The sequence below is a fragment of the Lacerta agilis genome, chromosome 16 (assembly GCF_009819535.1).
Source record: "Lacerta agilis isolate rLacAgi1 chromosome 16, rLacAgi1.pri, whole genome shotgun sequence".
NCBI classification, from domain to species: domain Eukaryota; kingdom Metazoa; phylum Chordata; class Lepidosauria; order Squamata; family Lacertidae; genus Lacerta; species Lacerta agilis.
Genome location: NC_046327.1, coordinates 30,457,778 through 30,476,288, shown reverse-complemented (window position 1 = coordinate 30,476,288; position 18,511 = coordinate 30,457,778). Strand labels below are relative to the sequence as shown.

At 46.6% G+C, this 18,511-nt stretch overlaps 1 protein-coding gene across 5 annotated transcripts in view; it reads left to right on the top strand.

The window, feature by feature from the left end:
- PNPLA6 (patatin like phospholipase domain containing 6) overlaps window positions 1–18,511 on the top strand; it is a 77,969-nt gene that overhangs the window by 17,921 nt on the left and 41,537 nt on the right. For all 5 annotated transcript variants that reach the window (XM_033172765.1, XM_033172763.1, XM_033172764.1 and 2 more), the window contains exons 7-17: window positions 311–451; window positions 2,601–2,760; window positions 3,719–3,799; window positions 4,495–4,623; window positions 5,894–5,974; window positions 6,220–6,370; window positions 8,226–8,309; window positions 8,420–8,526; window positions 10,761–10,952; window positions 12,916–12,993; window positions 16,051–16,256. In XM_033172765.1, the coding sequence (XP_033028656.1) occupies window positions 311–451; window positions 2,601–2,760; window positions 3,719–3,799; window positions 4,495–4,623; window positions 5,894–5,974; window positions 6,220–6,370; window positions 8,226–8,309; window positions 8,420–8,526; window positions 10,761–10,952; window positions 12,916–12,993; window positions 16,051–16,256 (1,410 nt within the window). The remainder of the gene's footprint in view (window positions 1–310; window positions 452–2,600; window positions 2,761–3,718; window positions 3,800–4,494; window positions 4,624–5,893; window positions 5,975–6,219; window positions 6,371–8,225; window positions 8,310–8,419; window positions 8,527–10,760; window positions 10,953–12,915; window positions 12,994–16,050; window positions 16,257–18,511) is intronic.

Genomic DNA, 18,511 nt, shown 5'->3' with positions numbered 1-18,511 from the left:
ACCCAGAAATAACGCTTCAGGTTAAGAACTTTGCTTCAGGATAAGAACAGAAATCGTGCTCTGGCAGCGCAGTGGCAGCAGGAGGCCCCATTAGCTAAAGTGGTGCTTCAGGTTAAGAACAGTTTCAGGTTAAGAACGGACCTCCGGAATGAATTAAGTACATAACCAGAGGTACCACTGTATTGCGTATTCGCTTGGGGAATAGAGGGAGGGAGGGAGCCTCTCTCTTTATTTGCAAGAACAAGAAGCTGGCTGGTTGGCTTCCTTCCATCCCCCTGAGGAATCTCCGCCTTTTCCTCCCTCCGCTCAGGATCCTGCGTATCAAGAAGGAGCTGCCCACCCTTCAGCTGAAGGAGCCGCCCCCCTCCGTCCTGGAGGCTGATCTCACAGAGTTTGACGTGGCCAACTCTCACCTTCCCTCGGAAGTGCTCTACATGCTGAAGAACGTGCGGTACGTGCCGGGGGCTCAGGTTGCGACCCGGATGGGAGGTCAAGGGGGAAGCCACAGGAAGTACCTGGGCAGCTGGCACTGCCATTGAACAGGGCATGCCTCTGCTTTGCCACAGAGTCAGGATCCTGTTGCCAGGCAACAACCCTTCACCAGAATGTGGGAAGCCAGGTGATGATACAATTAACAAAATAAGGACATGATGGCAGTGGGGAAGGTGATGCTTTTGCATGCATGCTTCAAGCTAGAGAGAGGCCGTTTTTCAGCTTTTGCCAAAACGCTTCCCAATTTGAGGCTGCTGAACTTGGTGCCCTCATATTGAGGACAACAACTCCCATCAGCTGCAGCCAGCAAGGGATTATGGGAGTTGTAGTCCAAAACATCTGGAGGCCACCATCTTGGCAACCCCTGAAGTAACAGCTACATCTCCAGCGTTCAAGTTTCCCGGCATTGTTTCCCTTGGCGTAGATTTGAGCAGTGTCAGTTCCACACAACATTTGGGGCGGCCGTTTACTAGCTTCTGCCATTCTTCTTCTTCTTGCTGCTTCTGCTAATCCCGAGAGAATCCAAGGACCTGGTTTTGAGAACAGCACACAGAAATGCCTATCGGGGAAGGGAGGGAATTCAAGCAAATTGGGGAATAACAAGAATTAATGTTCATAACAACTGGCCTTTGTGCACATTCACAGAGGATGTGCCTATAGCCTCACCGTGAAGAGGAAATTGTGCCTGGGGCACATGTTGCTAAATCTTCTCCCCCAGCTCCTTGGCTTTGCTGCTGCTGTTGCTACTATCCTTATGGGTTCTGCAGCCAGCCCAGAGCAAATAGCCAACATTATTATTATTATTATTATTATTATTATTATTATTATTAGTGTATTACCCTATACCTGCAGATCTCAAGGTGGTTCTTAATGCAAAATCACAGTATAAAAACACAAAATATGTAATAAAAAACAAAAACAACCCATTAATTCCCCACGTCCACAATAAATTTTAAAAGGGCATTGGGTGTCAATCAGCCAGAGGCCTAGTTGAAGAGGAATGTTTTCACTTGGTGTCTAAAGGTGAATAATGAAGGCGCCAGGCGAACTTCCCTGGGGAGAGCGTTCCACAGACAGGGAGCCACTACAGAAAAGGCCCGTTCTTGTGTTGCCACCCTCTGTACCTCTCATGAAGGAGGCACACAACAAAGGGCCTCAGAAGGTGATCTCAGGGTCCAGGTAGGTTCATATGGAAAGAGGTGGTCCTTGAGGTATTGTGACCCTGAGCCATTTAAGGCTTTATAGGTCAAAACTGGCACTTTGAATTGGGCCTGGAAACTAATCGGTGGCCCGGGCAGTCAGACCGGGATCGGTGTAATATGCTCAAACCGTCATGCTCCAATGAGCAACTGAATTCTGCCCTAGCTGCAGAAACTTCTCTTCTGTGGTCTCCACCCACATCAGCTCCTAACGATGGGCCACACTAGGGCAAAGAGCCTAATTGGTCAGCGTCTAAAGGACCTTGAGCAACAAAATAATCTGGCGATTATAAAGAAACGCTGTCCTTGGTACGCGTTCTTTTCCCTTTCCCAGTTTGATTCCTTGCCATCTTATTTGCACAAATTAACCATTTCAAAATTCGGATGCGCCTTCACGCTAGCTAGACTGGATATGCCGCCCTCAGCGGCACTCAAGGGCAGATTTCGAAAGATCCCAATCGAAAAAAGACTCTGCCCCTGCGGAAATGGCAACTTGGAAGCAGTGGATCATGTCCTCCTGTCATGCTCCCTCTATAAAGATCTGAGGTCCGAATTTATTACTCCACTCTTACTATCCCATGCCGTCCATCTGCGAATACGTTGTTCTTTCTTTTATCTGATCAAAATGAGCTGACAACAACAAATGTTGCTAGATTTATTGAGGGCGCAATGAGATTAAGGGCCATTATTTGAATGACAATCATAACCATTTGATCGATCTTTTTACCCACTATTGTTTTTAACTGTACATTGTGTATCTTTTGTTGCAATGGCTGCTGGCTATGCGAATAAAGTTTATTATAATATAATATGTCTGCCCTAGCTGATGTTTCTGAACCCTCTTCAGGGGCACGGCATGTTGCAGGGAGAGTGTTGTGTTGATGATGGTGCCCTCTTCCTCCCTCGCAGGGTGCTAGGCCACTTTGAGAAGCCTTTGTTCCTGGAGCTGTGCAAGCACATGACCTTTCAGCAGTGCCAGCAAGGCGAGTACGTTTTTCGCCCGGGTCAGCCTGACACCAGCATCTACGTGGTCCAAGACGGAAAGCTGGAGCTCTTCCTGTCTGAGCAGGTGAGGGCGGTGGGGAGCTCAGTCAAGCAACATCAGGAAACTCCATGGGGACGATTCCATAGCCGTGCACGGCCATGCGGATCAGAGGGCAAGAGTTGGGCATGGCCTGGCATTCGTCACGGCAAGGAATGAACAGAGCTGCACAAGACCCATTGGCACAGTCGCGTGGAGCTCCTGTTCGTTTCAGTGGGGCTTGTGCGGGAGACCTTGATTGTGGTTCCTGCAAAGGATGGCGCGGGGAGGGGTCGGCTCTGAGCGTGGCTAGCCAATGGCAAATCTCTTTGTTTGGTTGAAAAAGACAAGAGTCCTTACCAGAAAAGAATGGCAGGTTAAGTTGATGGAAAATGCCAAATTGCCAAAAATGACCGGAAGAATCAGAAATCGAGAAGACCAACATTTCAGTAAGGAATGGGGAACATTTGTAATTTATCTTAAAAACCATTGTAAACAGTTAAAATTGTTAGCATGTCTGGAATAACACTTGTACAGTCGTACCTCGGAAGTCAAACGGAATCCGTTCCGGAAGTCCGTTCGACTTCTGAAATGTTCGGAAACCAAGGTGCGGCTTCCGTTTGTTTTCCAATTGCGCAGACGCACCAGAAACAACAGCAGAAGCCGCACTGGACATTCGGCTTCCGAAAAAACGTCCGAAAACCGGAACACTCACTTCTGGTTTTTGATCGTTTGGGAGCCGGAACGTTCAACTCCCAAGGCGTTCGGGAGCCGAGGTACTACTGTAGTTTAATGATGACATAATGGAGATGTAAAAGATTTGAATTATTATAAAAGATGCAGGAAGAAATGATTAACAATAGGACCCACAAAGGGGAGGAGGGAAGTCCAGGAGATTCCTTGGAATCTTGTTATATATTGGATATGTGATTGTAAAACTTTGATTTGGAAACTAAATAAACAATTGTGTTTTTTTTAAAAAAAACAATCTCTTTGTTTGATTCAGGATGGGAAAGAGACCCTTGTGAAGGAGGTCTTTCCGGGCGATAGCGTGCACAGCCTCCTCAGCATCCTGGACGTCATCACGGTAGGATCCTTGTCCACCTCAGCTTGTTAGAATCCTAGATACGGAAGGGGCCTGCGAAGCCATCTAGTCTGGCCCCTTCCTCCGCACAGGGTCTGCAATGCAGGATGCAACCACAGCATCCCAAGCCTCCGGGGGAGGAGAGCCCAACCCTTCCTGAGGCAAATCTGTTCCCCTGTCAGACAACTCTTGCGGTTACTAAGTTTCGCCTCGTCATCAGCCTAAATCTGCTTCCTTGCCATTTCCACCATGTGGCTCAAGGCTCCACATTCTTTTGGTTGTGGGCTCCAGCCTCATTTCTCCTTCTCCCACCTATGCTGCTCCCTCCCCTGGCTTGCCCCACGGGGTGAGCTAAAGGTAGGGACCGATCTTCCGCTGTAATGGAATTGGTGGAGCAGAAGGACCCAGATCCATTTAAGTCCAGGATGGCTGACCCATGGTGCCGCAGCTGTTGCTAGGCTCCACCTCCCATCATCCCAGATCATTGGCCGTGCTGGCTGGGGTTGATGGGAGTTGGAGTCCAACAGTGCCCGGTGGGGCCCTACAGGTTCCTCTCTCCCCTACCACTTCCCCATTTTAAGCGGCTGCCTTCTGACAAAAAAAGGCATGGTTGCCTAGGAAGATGGGCCCTTTGGAGCAATGGGTGTGGGCCGAATCAGGGGCAGCCCCCTGTTGTTCTGAGATTGGTTTCCCAACAGGGTCACCAACGCCCGTACCGGACAGTCTCTGCACGGGTAGCTGAGGACTCCACAGTCCTGCGTCTGCCAGTGGAGGCCTTCTCGGCTGTCTTTGAGAAGTACCCTGAGAGCCTGGTCCGGGTGGTACAGGTGAGTGCCCTCCCCATTGCTTCAGTGTCTTCAGAGTGGTCTCTCCCTCTCTGCCCCCCGTCCTTCCCCCCCTTTCTCTCTCTCTCTCTCTCTCCCCCCCCTTACTTCTGCACCTCCACCATCTCCATTCTCTAGTCTCTGGTTGTCAGGGACTGAGCAGAGCAGGTATGGTAGGGACCACCTCCCCAGCTTGAGCAGGGAGGAGGAAAAGGAAGACTGTTTAGATTTACAACAGGGGTTTGCGGAAGGTCGCAGCTCAGAGGCAGATGAGGGGGAAAGCTGAGAAATAATGGAAGAGGAGGAGGAGGAGGAAGCAGCAGAGGGGCGACAGCCAATGGACACGGTGTCTTTAGAAAGCATTCCAGACCCTCCATCTCCCAGAACCTGGCGAGCCTTGAAAGTAGGAGAGCAAAGAGCTCAAAGGCAGAGGGCCTGTAGCAGCACCCATAGAGGAGACTATGAGAATGACGAATGAGGAAGTGGGAGAGAAGGGGGTGGAGATTCACTCGGGACAACCCCATTATCCAAGAGGCTGGGTTCTATAGCCTCTCTCTGTAAATACTGAATAAAAAGCGGATGGTAAGAAACATTCCCTTGTCTTTGTACGTTCCTGGGCAGCAAGCTGAGAGTCGCTGACAGCAGCCTGACACCGGTTCATGCATTTGGCCTGGCTTATATGCACAACGGTTGACCTCCAGATCATGTTTCTGAGTATATTTCACATACTTGCCACGGGTGGGGGTTGAGCAGGGGTTTCCAGGATGTGTGTGTATGTCTTTGTGTAAGTCCTTGACTCTTCCCATGATTGGCAGAAGCAGGCCACGAGATGATGATGATGATGATGATAAAAATGGATGGAAAAAGAGGGCTCATCCACCACTTGCCACAATCTTCAGAACACCGCATCTCTGAAGATATTCAGTCAAGGCATGCCCAGGAACTTAACAGCTGCTGGAGGCTTTTATCCCTCTTGGGTTTTTTTCTCCCTTCTTCTAGGCATGCAAATGCCGTTTGGATTTAGCCAATCCAAGGCAGAATTGCAGGGCTCAATCTTTTTGATAACCCAAGCAGCTTCCAAGTCCTTGAAAGATGCGGTGCTGGAGAAGAGAGGTTTCTGAAACCTCCTCGCCAGTCCCTGCTATAGAGAACCCCACAAGCTAGATCGGAATGAAGTGACCCTCAGACTGAGAGAATTGAAAAGTGAATTGAAAAGCTCCCCTTGCAAGGAAATTGTACAACTGACCTGCCCTTCTGCCCCTTTCCCTTTCAGATCATCATGGTGCGCCTTCAGAGAGTCACCTTCTTGGCTTTGCACAACTACCTTGGCCTGACCAATGAGCTTTTCAGCCACGTGAGTTCCTGTCCTACCCCAGTCCACCTTCTCTCCCCCACCCTTGTCTGGCTGGAATCTGCCTTCAGAGTGGGAAGCAACCGTACCTGGTCCCTGAGCATGTGCAGAACACATCCCACCTTCCCTCCGCTGTGTTAGGGGTTAGGGCTTCTAAGCTAAGCAAAAGGCTTTGGCGGGCAGCATCTCTCCTCCACTGCCACCCCCCCCGTTTGTGTGACGAACATGGCTGTGTTCTCCATCCCCAGGAGATGCAAACACTGAGGCTATTCCCCCAGTCGGGCCACACCTCTCGTACCAGCCCCGTCCGACACAGCAAGCGTGTCATTAGCGCCTCCTCCATCGACGATGCCAAGGATAGCTCTGGAAGGCAGGGGGAAGCTTCCTCCAGGGACCAAGGTAAGGGGCTCTGACCCGCATGCATCTGACTTATCCATGGGGAGGCTGTGGGTGGGACCTCTGCTTCCAGAGAGCCTGTTGCTCTGCAGGCCCCAGCTGCTAAACATTTAGCTCATCCCCAGCTTGACCTTCAACTTCCCTGATGCAGATGAGGCGAGGGAGGTAAAAACAAAGGATGCCACTTCAAATGTGGATTTAGCTGTCCGTTCCGGGGGAAGGAAATAAGGGCTGTTCTTGGAATCAAAACTGGAGCTCGGGGGAGACAAGCGTGGGCGAGCCTGCCCTCTTGTCTACCGTGCCCCAAACAGCTGCATTTGACTCCTTCCGAGCAGGCAGGAATTTAAGCAGCTTCTCTTGGGTGCGCCAATGTTTGGGGCAGCAAAGAAGCTTGGCTTCTGCCTCCAGTGGCTTCCCCTCACTATGGCACCACAGGAACTGGGAGTGAGGCTGTGGTGCCACTGATGGCCTCTGCAGGTCTCTGTCCGAGTTACATAGCAGCCGGGAGAGCAGCACCCCACATTGTCTTGGCTGATTCTCCCCTCTTCGCTGTCCGTCCTTCCTCCTTTCCCTGCATACCCTTGGCCTTGGCAGGTGTACCTATCTGTCAAGGCTGGATCCAGATGCAGGTCAGCTCTAAAAGAAGCAGATCTCTGTTTTCAGTTAACTTTTTGCTCAGGGAAACGAACATACACTCGGCCTAGTGGTCTCAGCAACACTTCCCAGTAGGTCTTGTCCCTATGGATCAGTTCTTGTCCCTATGGAGCAGTTGCCAGGACTGAAGGTCCCCACATTCTGCCAGCCTTAAGGCTCCTCCTCTTCTGGATGCTTCCCCATTCTTGGAGATGAGTGGGGAGGATAGCTTGTCGCAGCAGGAGAGGGGAGACTCCCTAGATTATTCAGCAGCCTCTTGACTGCCCTCCTCTGCTTCAGCCTTGAAGTCTGAACTGCTCTCTGTCACAGGTTCTTCCTGCTCACTAAAGCCTGTTGCCCCTTCAGCTTCCAACACCACCTCCCACCAATCTTCTCCCTCTGACTGTTTCTCGGTGTCCTGCCACAAAACCCCTGGCTCTGAGCCTTCCCCCTCTTGAGTGTTCCCTTCATCCAGCTAGCCCCTCACAGTATTTGAGATGGTTATCCCTGGGCACAAATGTCCCTGGGAATGATTTTGTGGCACATGTGAGTTGGGGGGGGGGTCTGGTTATCCCTCTCACAGATATGAACATCCCACTTGGACTACTGCCATTTGCTCTACGTGGGGCTACCTTTGAATGTGACCTGGAAACTACAATAAATCCAGTACGCGGCATCCAGACTGGTGACTGGGAGTGGCCGTCGAGACCATATAACACCAGTCCTGAAAGACCTACATTGGCTCCCAGTACATTTCCAAGCACAATTAAAAATGTTGGTGCTGATTTTTAAAGCCCTAAATAGCCTTGGCCCAGAATACCTGAAGGAGCATCTCCACCCCCATCATTCAGCTCAGACACCGAGGTCCAGCCCCGAGGGCCTTCTGGCGGTTCCCTCCCTGCAAGAAGTGAGGTTACAGGGAACCAGGCAGAGGGCCTTCTCGGTAGTGGCGCCCGCCCTGTGGAACGCCCTCCCATCAGATGTCAAGGGAATAAACAACTTTCTGACTTTTAGAAGACATCTGAAGGCAGCCCTGTTTAGGAAAGTTTTTAATGTTTGATGTTTTATTGTGTTTTTAATATTCTGTTGGGAGCCTCCCAGAGTGGCTGGGGAAACCCAGCCAGATGGGCAGGGTATGAATGAATGAATGAATGAATATTATTAGCAACATGAGGTGCTCACATGTTTCCTGGGCCTGGTGAGTGACAGCCTTTTATATTGCCAGGTGACCCGTTGAAAGCAGGTCTGCTGGAACCTCCCGCTGCCCCGCTGCTGAGCCGCTGCATCTCCATGCCAGTTGATATCTCAGGTATGTGTCTCTCTCTGACTTGACCACCTTCTGCCTTCCTGTGGAGATGCAGCGTCCACGGGCCTTGGGCGCAGTCTGCTCCATTTCTCTGGTGTTCTTTCCTCACCCAGGGATCCAGAGGGGCCCCCGCTCAGACTTCGACATGGCCTACGAACGAGGCCGCATCTCAGTGTCCCTTCAGGAAGACAGCTCCGTCTCACTGGCCGGCTTCGCCCGGGTGAGTCTCTGGCGATTGGGATGCTCCGCTGGTGCCTGTGGGATGCTGCTAGTGTCCTAGATAAATACATAGTGAGAGAGGGAATAATAATAATAATAATAATAATAATAATGATGATGATGATGATGATGTCAGGAAAGCCCCCTCCCCACTACGGCCGGCTTCACAGGAGCATTTAGAGTACAGGGATCCACGTCCGCTGTTTACGAGCTCCTTCTCCCCCTCTTCCAGTGGGAGCTCACATGCTTCGCATTCCTCAGGCGGGGAAGGAGAGGGGGAGACAGGAAGGCGATGCAAAGGCTTAGAAGGGGCCGGAGAGCCAAAACACCACAGGGAAAGCAGAGATAGAGGTCAGGTTCCCACGCTACGTGGCCGGTCACAGGAGGAAAGAAGGAGGGGTTTCAGGCTTCCGAGGCTTCCCTGCTGGAAGAGAAACCGAAAGAGTTCATTCCTGGACACTGATGAGTATGGAGAGGACGCTTGAGACTTTGCTTTGCTGTACATAGCTTGCACAATAAAGAACTTAGTTTTTAGAAGTTCTTTGCCTTGGACTGTTACTCATGAGCAACCACTAAGCGTCCTTACAAATAATAATAATTTATTCTTTATACCCCACCCATCTGGCTGGGTTTCCCCAAGATGGAGCCTGTCAGGTGGTGATGTGTGGTGGTTGTAGTCTCTCAGTCAGATGACTTCAGGTGAGGGAGAATTAGAGCTACCCTGCTTTTGTAGAAACTCTTGGATTGTTTTGTTTTTCTTAATGATTCCATAACAACAACCACAGTGCAATCATATAACAGAAAGAGGCAAAGAATCAGAAATTTAAACCAGAAAGCGTCAAGAGTCTAGAAGGGCAAAAGTAGAAATCGGGAAGACCAAAATTTTAACAAGGAATGGGGGAATTTTATCTTAAAAGCCACTATAAACAGCTAAGATCATTAGCAGGGTTGGAATAACACTTGTAGTTTAATTTTGGATATAATGGAGATGTAAAAGATTTGGATTATTTTAAAAGATGCAGGAGGAAATGGTTAATGAAAGGACCCACAGAGGGGAGGAGGGAAGTTCAGGAGATTCTTTGTAATCTTGTTTTTATGTTGGTTGTTGGATAATTGATTGTAAAACTTTAAATTGAAAAAGTATTTTAATTTAAAAAAATAGAAGGGCAGAAGTAGAAAGATACAGTGTGACTCCAGTGGGATAATAAAAGTATTAATTCAGGCAAAGTTTCGCTGTACAAATAATAAAGATTCAGAAAAATGAAAGTATTTTCCACCTGTGAGTTTCATTGTTATTGAGAATAAAGGTTCTGTAGCTGAGGCAAACATTCACATATGTACTAACGACCATAAGAAACGGTTATGCCTTCTTGTTCTTCTAAACATACGTTTAGAGAAGATTGGAAAACGTTTATTGAATACATGGGGGGAAATTGTGTGCTCTTGGAAACGTTGGCAGCATTAAGATAAATTCAACTGTGTAAATAAGTTTCGATGGATGTAATAATGGAATACCGAATGGTTTAGTTTTTGTAAAATATGCAGGGAATTACGATATGCAAAATGAACCATGGAAAGAGAAGAAGGGAAGTCATTGATATTTTAAAGATGTTTAAATGAGTATTTTAAATTGTAAAACAGAAAATTTAATAAAAATTATATAAAGTGAAACCTCAACTTTTGAGCGTCTCGGAAACCAAACGATTTGGAAGCCAAACGCCAAAAACCCGGAAGCAATTACTTTTTCAAACGCTGCCTGTTTTTCCATTTTTTCAATGGGTTTTGCCGACCGCCTATTGATCCTCAGTTTTCGAACATTTTGGCAGTCGAATGGTCTTCCAGAACGGATTACATTCGAAAACCAAGGTTCCACTGTTTACAGTGGTACCTCACAAGACGAATGCCTTGCTAGACGAAAAACTTGCTAGACGAAAGGCATTCGCTAACGAAAGGGTGACTTGCAAGACGAATTTCCCTATGGGCGCGATTCGTCAAACCGCGCTTCCCCGTCTGTGCTTCGCAAGATGAAATTTTCGCTAGACGACAGCACTCGCAGAACGAATTAATTTCGTCTTGTGAGGCACCACTGTATATTAAAAAAGAAACAGGTTGTGCCTGGTGGAGATGGTGGGTTTCTTTCCCTTCCCTCTCCTGGGAACCTTCCTCTCCAGTAGCCTCTTGCCCCCCCTGCCTCCCCTCCCCACCCCGAGCTTACCTTGTCGCCATCCTTGGCAGTCGACATCCCATGAGCCCCGGGAGCGGAAGTCTGTGACGGTGGAGGAGCAGCCATCTGGGATCTACCACTACAACTACTGCGAGGACGACTCTGCAACGGGCGACTGCCCCTTCGGCCCCTACCAAGGATGCCAGACGAGCGCCATCTTTGAGGCTGCCAAGCGGGAACTGGTCAAGCTCATGAAGATTGAGGTAGATGCCGTCCAGGATCCCTTACCTTCTCATTCTGCATGGGAATTGGTTGTTGTTCAAGGCCACATAGTTTTTTTATTAGTTTTCAATTACAATAATCCAGTAATAGCCTCATTATATCAATGCCAAATTATAATACAATTAATAATAATAATAATAATAATAATAATAATAATAATAATAATTTATTATTTATACCCCGCCCATCTGGCTGGGTTTCTGGGCAGCTTCCAACAGAATGTTAAAATACAATAATCTATTAAACATTAAAAGCTTCCCTAAACAGGGCTGCCTTCAGGTGTCTTCTAAAAGTCTGGTAGTTGTTTTTCTCTTTGACATCTGGTGGGAGGGCGTTCCACAGGGCGGGTGCCACTACCGAGAAGGCCCTCTGCCTGGTTCCCTGTAACTTAGGTATACTGGACCGAGGCCATTTAGGGCTTTAAAGGTCAGCAACAACACTTTGAATTGTGCTCGGAAACGTCCTAGGAGCCAACGTAGGTGTTATGTGGTGTTATGTGGTCTTTCCTTTTCTTTACCAATCATTCAGATGCCAAATTATATCATTTAGGTTGCTCCCGCCCCGCCCCCCACGTGCTAGAATTGATGGTTTGATGATTTACTTTATTTCTGCGTTCCAAAATCTTAATAATTTCAATTACACTCCGATCAAAATGACAGTCCCTTATATGACAACTGCAATATTAACAATTTCCATTCGTATTGACACATTAAATGATTTATAAAACTACAGCTGAGGCACTCAAACTGTATCCTTGTTCTTCAATCTTTTCCCGGTTGTTCCTGTTCTCCATCATGCCTTGGGCGGAGCTAAAACCCCATTGTAGTTTCATAAATTCTCCATTGCTCGATTTTCAAGGCCACATATGAGGCTTCTGACCATCAGTGGCTAGTTTTGTCTCATTACGCCCCTGATTTCCAGTTGCTGGGGATCACAAGTAGTGAACTCTCTCTACTTGTTTGTGCAGAGGCTTTTTAATATATATTTCATATATATTTCAATGTTCATAGACTGAGCTTTTTGGGGGGCGGATGCAGCAAGGCGTTATACAACATACAAAATTACATTAAAAGGATTTTTTTTTTAAAAAAATCAATTTTAAAAACTGGTTAGGAAAAAGAACTTAAGGTTTCAAGGGCTATGCATCCTTCCATCAATTGGTTATTAACCCCACGCTGTCTTCTTCCTACCTGTAAGAAGTTGGTCGTGGATTGGGCAGGGCCCATCATTTAATCCTCCTTAATTGCGGAAACCTAAATTTCTGCCATGCGGTTGAATCACTCCCACAAAATACCGACAGTCTGGAGTCACTCAAGAACCGCGACTGCAAAACTCGTAAAAGCATGATTGCGAAGCTCGTAAAAGAATAATTACGATCTGATCTGCAAATTAGTCTGGGAGGTGCCGATCAGGTCAATTTGCATTGAAATTAAATGCCCTGCAAATTACCTAAACAATTGGGGTCAGGGTTCACATCCAACTGCTTTAGGTTCAGAGCCTTTTGAGTCCTGGAAAGGAGGTGAGTCTTGGTGCCTTGAGACAACTACAGTTCCCAGGGTCTTTGAGGCGAGCCATGATAGCTGGACCGGTTCCGTATTAGTTTCATTTCTTGGGTTGTTGTTTCTTTGACTATGCTTGGGGGAGAGCCAGTGCAATGTTCACCTGTCACGATCAGGCCAGGGAATTTTCAAGGGTGCCGATTTCCTCACCTGGCCCAGCAAGTTGTTTCCCTTCCACCCCACATCTGCCACTGCAGGAGCTGGGCTCTACATGGGCCTTGACATGCTGAAGACCTGGCTTCTTTGCTGCAGGATCAGTCGCTAACCTGGCTCCTTTTGCTCCACCGGGTGCTGGAGACCCTGGCTCTTCTTGCAGGGCTTGGACTACAGATCTAATAGCACACCCTCATCCCAGATTGCCCTCACCCTTCTTCTCTTTCCACAGGATCCCTCCTTGCTCAATAACCGGGTGTTGCTGCACCATGCCAAGGCAGGGACAGTCATTGCCCGCCAAGGAGATCAAGTAAGTTTATGGATGGCACCAGCAAAGCAGTCTGGCCCAGAGGAGGGAGGATGGGGTGCAACACCACCCCGGTATTAGGCAACCCATCTCACACACACACACACACACACACACACACAACATAGTGAGAGGACTCAACCATGCAGCACAGGAAAGGATTGGAAAGTGTACATTCCCCTCTCTTTGTCACCCTCTCTCTCATAAAATAGTTGCCTTTACCAATAGACTGCATCTAGTGCTGCCCCCCTGTGTTTGATGGGCATGTTTCTTAGCAAATCCTGGCTCCCCAAGCCTTTCTCCACACCCGCTGGTTCCTTTTATTATTATTATTTAATTTTTTATTTATACTTTCCAAGTTTATTCATTTCACTTAATTTACAATCATTTTGACACTTTGAAACTTGACTTCCTTCCCCCTCTTTCTGCGGTTCCTTAATTTTTTTTTAATATCTTCTGCATATCCAAATTAACTTAATTTGCTCACTTACTCACCTTCTTTAAATATATACTCTTATAAAACTTCAGGTTATTACAGTAATCCTGCCAATGTTTTTGTCTGCAATATGTTATCTTGGTTTCTTATTTTTCCGGTAAGTTTCACCGTTTATGCATATTCCATAAGTTTCTATACCCATTCTTCCTTTGCTGGGACGTTGCCCTCTGGTTCCTTCAGCCTCGTTTTACATTATTGTAGACCCTTGATTGTCTCTTGGATCTTTTTCAAGTTTTGGGCATCCATGGGCAGGACAAGAAGCGATGCTACAAAACTGTAGGCAGGAAAATTTAAGTTCAGCGTTGGGAATGGTTTCCAAGCTAAGCAGGGGGCAGGTTGCGGAGGAGCTGGTCAGGTTACCAAGAGGAGGCTGGAAAGGCATTGGAAGGTGTGGTTCTTAAGCATTCATAGGACTTGTGGTTGTGTGACCTTAAAAGACCTTTCTTCCCCATCGGGGGCCAGAAGGACTGTCAGGGAACTATCCCCGGTTCAGCGCAAGGTGGTGGAAGGGCTCTCGGGACGTTACAGGGAGCCCTGACCCCTCATCACTAGCAGTACCTCCTCCAGTGGGGGAAACAGTGATTTCTCCAGTGGGGAAGGGCAAGCAGCCAGGAGCGTAGGGGCTTTGGGGGTGCTGGGGAGACCCAGCACTCCCCTTGCTCGGCGGGCGAGGAGGGAGGCATGCCACATGCGTCGCCCGAACCGCGCAAAGCGGTGAAACGCAAGGAGGGGAGGTGGAGACTGGGGGTGCCGAGACTCTTATGTTGGGGTCACAACTGGAAGGGGCCACTCCCGGATTCTGCGAGCGATTGATACAGACATGGAACTTGTAGCTCTGCACTGTACATAGTATGCACAATAAACCTGTTAAAAGACAGGCTGGACTTCTGCCTCGTTACTCGCGAGCAACCACCGCACGGTTCTTACAAGGACCAAATCTTGGATTGGGGAAGCTAGCTAACATGTTTTAAAATGTTTTAAACGGTTTTAAATTTGGTTCCTCTGTTTTGTTTTTGTTGGGTTGGGGCTGGTTAAATGTTTAGTTGGGTTGGCGGTTATTTTAATTTGGGTATAACTGAACATTTATTAATAATAATAATAATTTGGTTTATTTATAGTCTGTATAAGATATTCTGTTTTTTAACGTTTCGTGTTTTATTATGTTTTTATGTATGCTGTAAGCCACCCAGATGGGTGGGATATAAATATTATCATTATCATTATTTTTCTAATGCTGGGACGGACTCGTTTGCAACCCATTTAACTAAATTGACTCACATTTAGCAATTAACACGATGAGTTAGGCATTTGTTAACAAATCCTTTCACATCATAGTGGTCTAAGTTTGTTGGGAGGTGAAAGGATTGAACCCAGAGCCTCAGGGTCCATGATTAGCACTTAGCAAGCAAACCAGCTATGGAAGATATGAGGGAGATGTAACATCATAATTCCCTGTAATTGGTACTAATGCTTAGTTACTTGGAACTTGGCCTTCTAACTTTCCCACCTGCCTGATGGCCTCCAGGTTTCAGCTCCAGTTACCTTTCTTGCTTCAGCTCATGCAGAGACCAGGAACCGAAGACCCAAATGCACTCTAAATCTGGTTCTTGGTATACCTCCCCATGGCCTCAGGCTCTTTCCACCAGCAAACCCAAACGCAGCAATTAGCAAATAGAACGAGTGTTTAGTTGCATGAGTTATTTGTTGTTCATCTTGCTGGAGGTTCCTCATAGAATCATAGAGTTGGAAGAGACCCCAAGGGCCATCCAGTCCAACCCCCTGCCAAGCAGGAGACACCATCAAAGCATTCCTGACAGATGGCTGTCAAGCCTCCGCTTAAAGACCTCCAAAGAAGGAGACTCCACCACACTCCTTGGCAGCAAATTCCACTGTCGAACAGCTCTTACTGTCAGGAAGTTCTTCCTAATGTTTAGGTGGAATCTTCTTTCTAGCAGTTTGAATCCATTGCTCCGTGTCCGCTTCTCTGGAGCAGCAGAAAACAACCTTTCTCCCTCCTCTATATGACATCCTTTTATATATTTGAACATGGCTATCATATCACCGCTTAACCTTCTCTTCTCCAGGCTAAACATACCCAGCTCCCTAAGCCGTTCCTCATAAGGCATCGTTTCCAGGCCTTTGACCATTTTGGTTGCCCTCCTCCTCCCTGCCTTCCATTTCTAATTCTGTGTTTTGCTGTCACTCTGTGGAATTTAAAGCACAGCTGCTTTTTCTTTTCTTTTCTTCATTTTTTGTCACGGACTAGAAAAGGAGAGGAATAAATCTATCAGGAGAAGGCATGAGAACTGGAGCAAGAGAAAAGGAGTGGAATGCCGGCTGGCTCCAAGAAGTATTTGTTGTCACCGTCAGAAGGCCCACCCTTGAATTTTGAAACCTTTAGCAGAAACTGCAAACGTGATTTCGGATTGTAAAGGGCAGAATGCAGCTTTAAAAAAAAATGTATAAAATACGGTGCTTTTTCTAGAGTTCTGCTGTTGGGTTTCATGCTTGAAAATGAGCCTGTTCCCTGGGGAGACGCCACTCACGCTGATCTCTCTTGGCAGGATGTCAGTCTGCATTTTGTGCTGTGGGGCTGCCTGCACATTTACCAGAGGATGATTGACAAAGCCGAAGACGTGTGCCTCTTCCTGACGCAGCCCGGAGAGATGGTGGGCCAGCTGGCCGTGCTCACTGGGGAGCCACTCATCTTCACCATCAAGGCCAACCGCGACTGCACTTTCCTCAAGATCTCCAAGTCTGACTTTTATGAGTGAGTGGCACATGAACGCTGTCATGGAATTCTGCTCAATGTTGACCCAGAGCAGATTCCAGCGTATAGTTAGCAGAGTACAAACTTAAACACGTTGTGAGATTAAAAAAAAAAAAAAAAAGACCAGAGGCACTATTATTTCATCCAGCAGAGCTTTACTGCTACTGAAGGCAAATGAGCATAATGGTCACAAATCCAATACATTCAGGATTGGCACTGTCCATAAGAAATCCATTTGCAGCAGACTTAACTTAAACTTACAATAAATTATAATAAGACTAAACCTTAACACTATCTATGTGCAGAACACCACACCAGAAGGAAAAGAGATAAAAAGAGAAAGTGGAACCCAGGCTCCTTCTGGCCTCTTATTACAGGTGAAACTCGAAAAATTAGAATATCGTGGAAAGGTTCATTTCTTTCAGTAATTCAACTTAAAAGGTAAAACTAATATATGAGATAGACACATGACATGCAAAGCGAGATATGTCAAGCCTTTATTTGTTATAATTGTGATGATTATGGCGTACAGCTGATGAGAACCCCCAAATTAACAATTTCAACTTTGGGGTTTTCATCAGCTGTACGCCATAATCATCACAATTATAACAAACAAAGGCTGGACATATCTCACGTTGTGTGTCACGAGTCTATCTCATATATTAAACTCCAGTAGCTAATGAAAACAATTGCTTACATAAATGGACTTTTCCACGATATTCTAATTTTTCAAGTTTCACCTGTAGGACACCACACAAGAAGGAAAAGAGACAGAAAGAGAAAGAGAAACCCAGGCTCCTTCTGGCCTTACTATTATAGTCATCATGACCTTGACAGAAAGAGATAACAGAGCCAGTTTAAGCCAGCTGTAATCAGCTTCTCTGAAGGAATAACCCAAACATCATGAACCTTTCTGCTTGTTTCTTTCACACAGAGAAGCTTCCAGAAGTTTCTAGAACCCTCTTGAATTAAGTAGAATAGGAAAGATCTCTACACATCAGATCATGCATAGGCAAACTTGGGCCTCCAGGTGTTTTGGGACTACAACTTCCATGATCCCTAGCTAAACAGGACCAGTGGTCAGGGATGATGGGAATTGTAGTCCCAAAACATCTGGAGGGCCGAGTTTGCCTATGCCTGCATCAGATCAATACTTTCTGCACTAAGAAATGCAAACTGACAAAGACACCTCCACCCACGCCTTGCCATGCGGTACCTGTTTTTTCCCACCTGCCCACCTGTCGTTGCTCGCTCCTGGACTCTTGATACTGTTCCTCAAGTCTTACCTAGTTACTTCCGCTCTCTTCGCCTTTGCCATCCTTTCTCCTCTGCCATGTGATCCAGGGAGGGTCAGGTGGGCAGAATGAGAAGCCCAGATTCCATTCATTTCTTCATTCTGGTAATGTGATTACAGTCCGGGGGCAGGGGGAGGAGAGGGGCTTTCCTATCCTCTACCACTAAGGATTATTCATTCCTTTCTTGAGTAGCAAAGCAGCCGCTGGAAATCTTTCACTTTTTCAGCGTGCTGGCTAATCTCTTTGAAAACAAAAGGACTGGCTGGGATGGTTGGAACTGGTACTACGACAGTCCCTATCTTTTTATTTTAATATTTATTATTCATTTACTTTATTTAAGGCAGTGGATTAAACTGGTTAGTATTTTTTTAAAAATAAATAAATATCCAAATGGTGTATGGCAAAACTCAAACGTACAGTAAAATCATCCGCATAAGCCAGTAAAAGCCACACCAGTTAATTAAAAACTAAATAAACAGACCAGATGATCATGAAGTACAAAAGGTGAAAATGAGCACAATGTCATAAAGTTCAAAAGGGGAAATTTATAACTTACCTTAGAGACCGCTGCAAAGAGTTAAAATTGTTAGCGGGGTTGTAATAACACTTGCAATGTAACGAGAATTATGGAAACAATGGAGATATAAAAATTTGGATTATTGTAAAAGATGCAGGAGAAAGCAATTAGTAATGAAACCCGCAGAAGGGAAAGAGGGAAGTCCAGAGATTCGTGGGAATCTTGTTGTGGTATGATTGGAATTTTGAACATGTAAAATCAAATTTTAAAAATTTGAGGGGGGGGGGGAAATAAAGTTCAAAAGGGCAGATCAACGTGTGCGATCATAAAATCATGATCTTTAAGATGATAAAAGTTCAAAAGGATAGATCTTAAAGCATGATCGTAAAATTATTATCCTTACAATTGTAATTAGGATCTTTACGTTCAAAAGCTGAGAATTA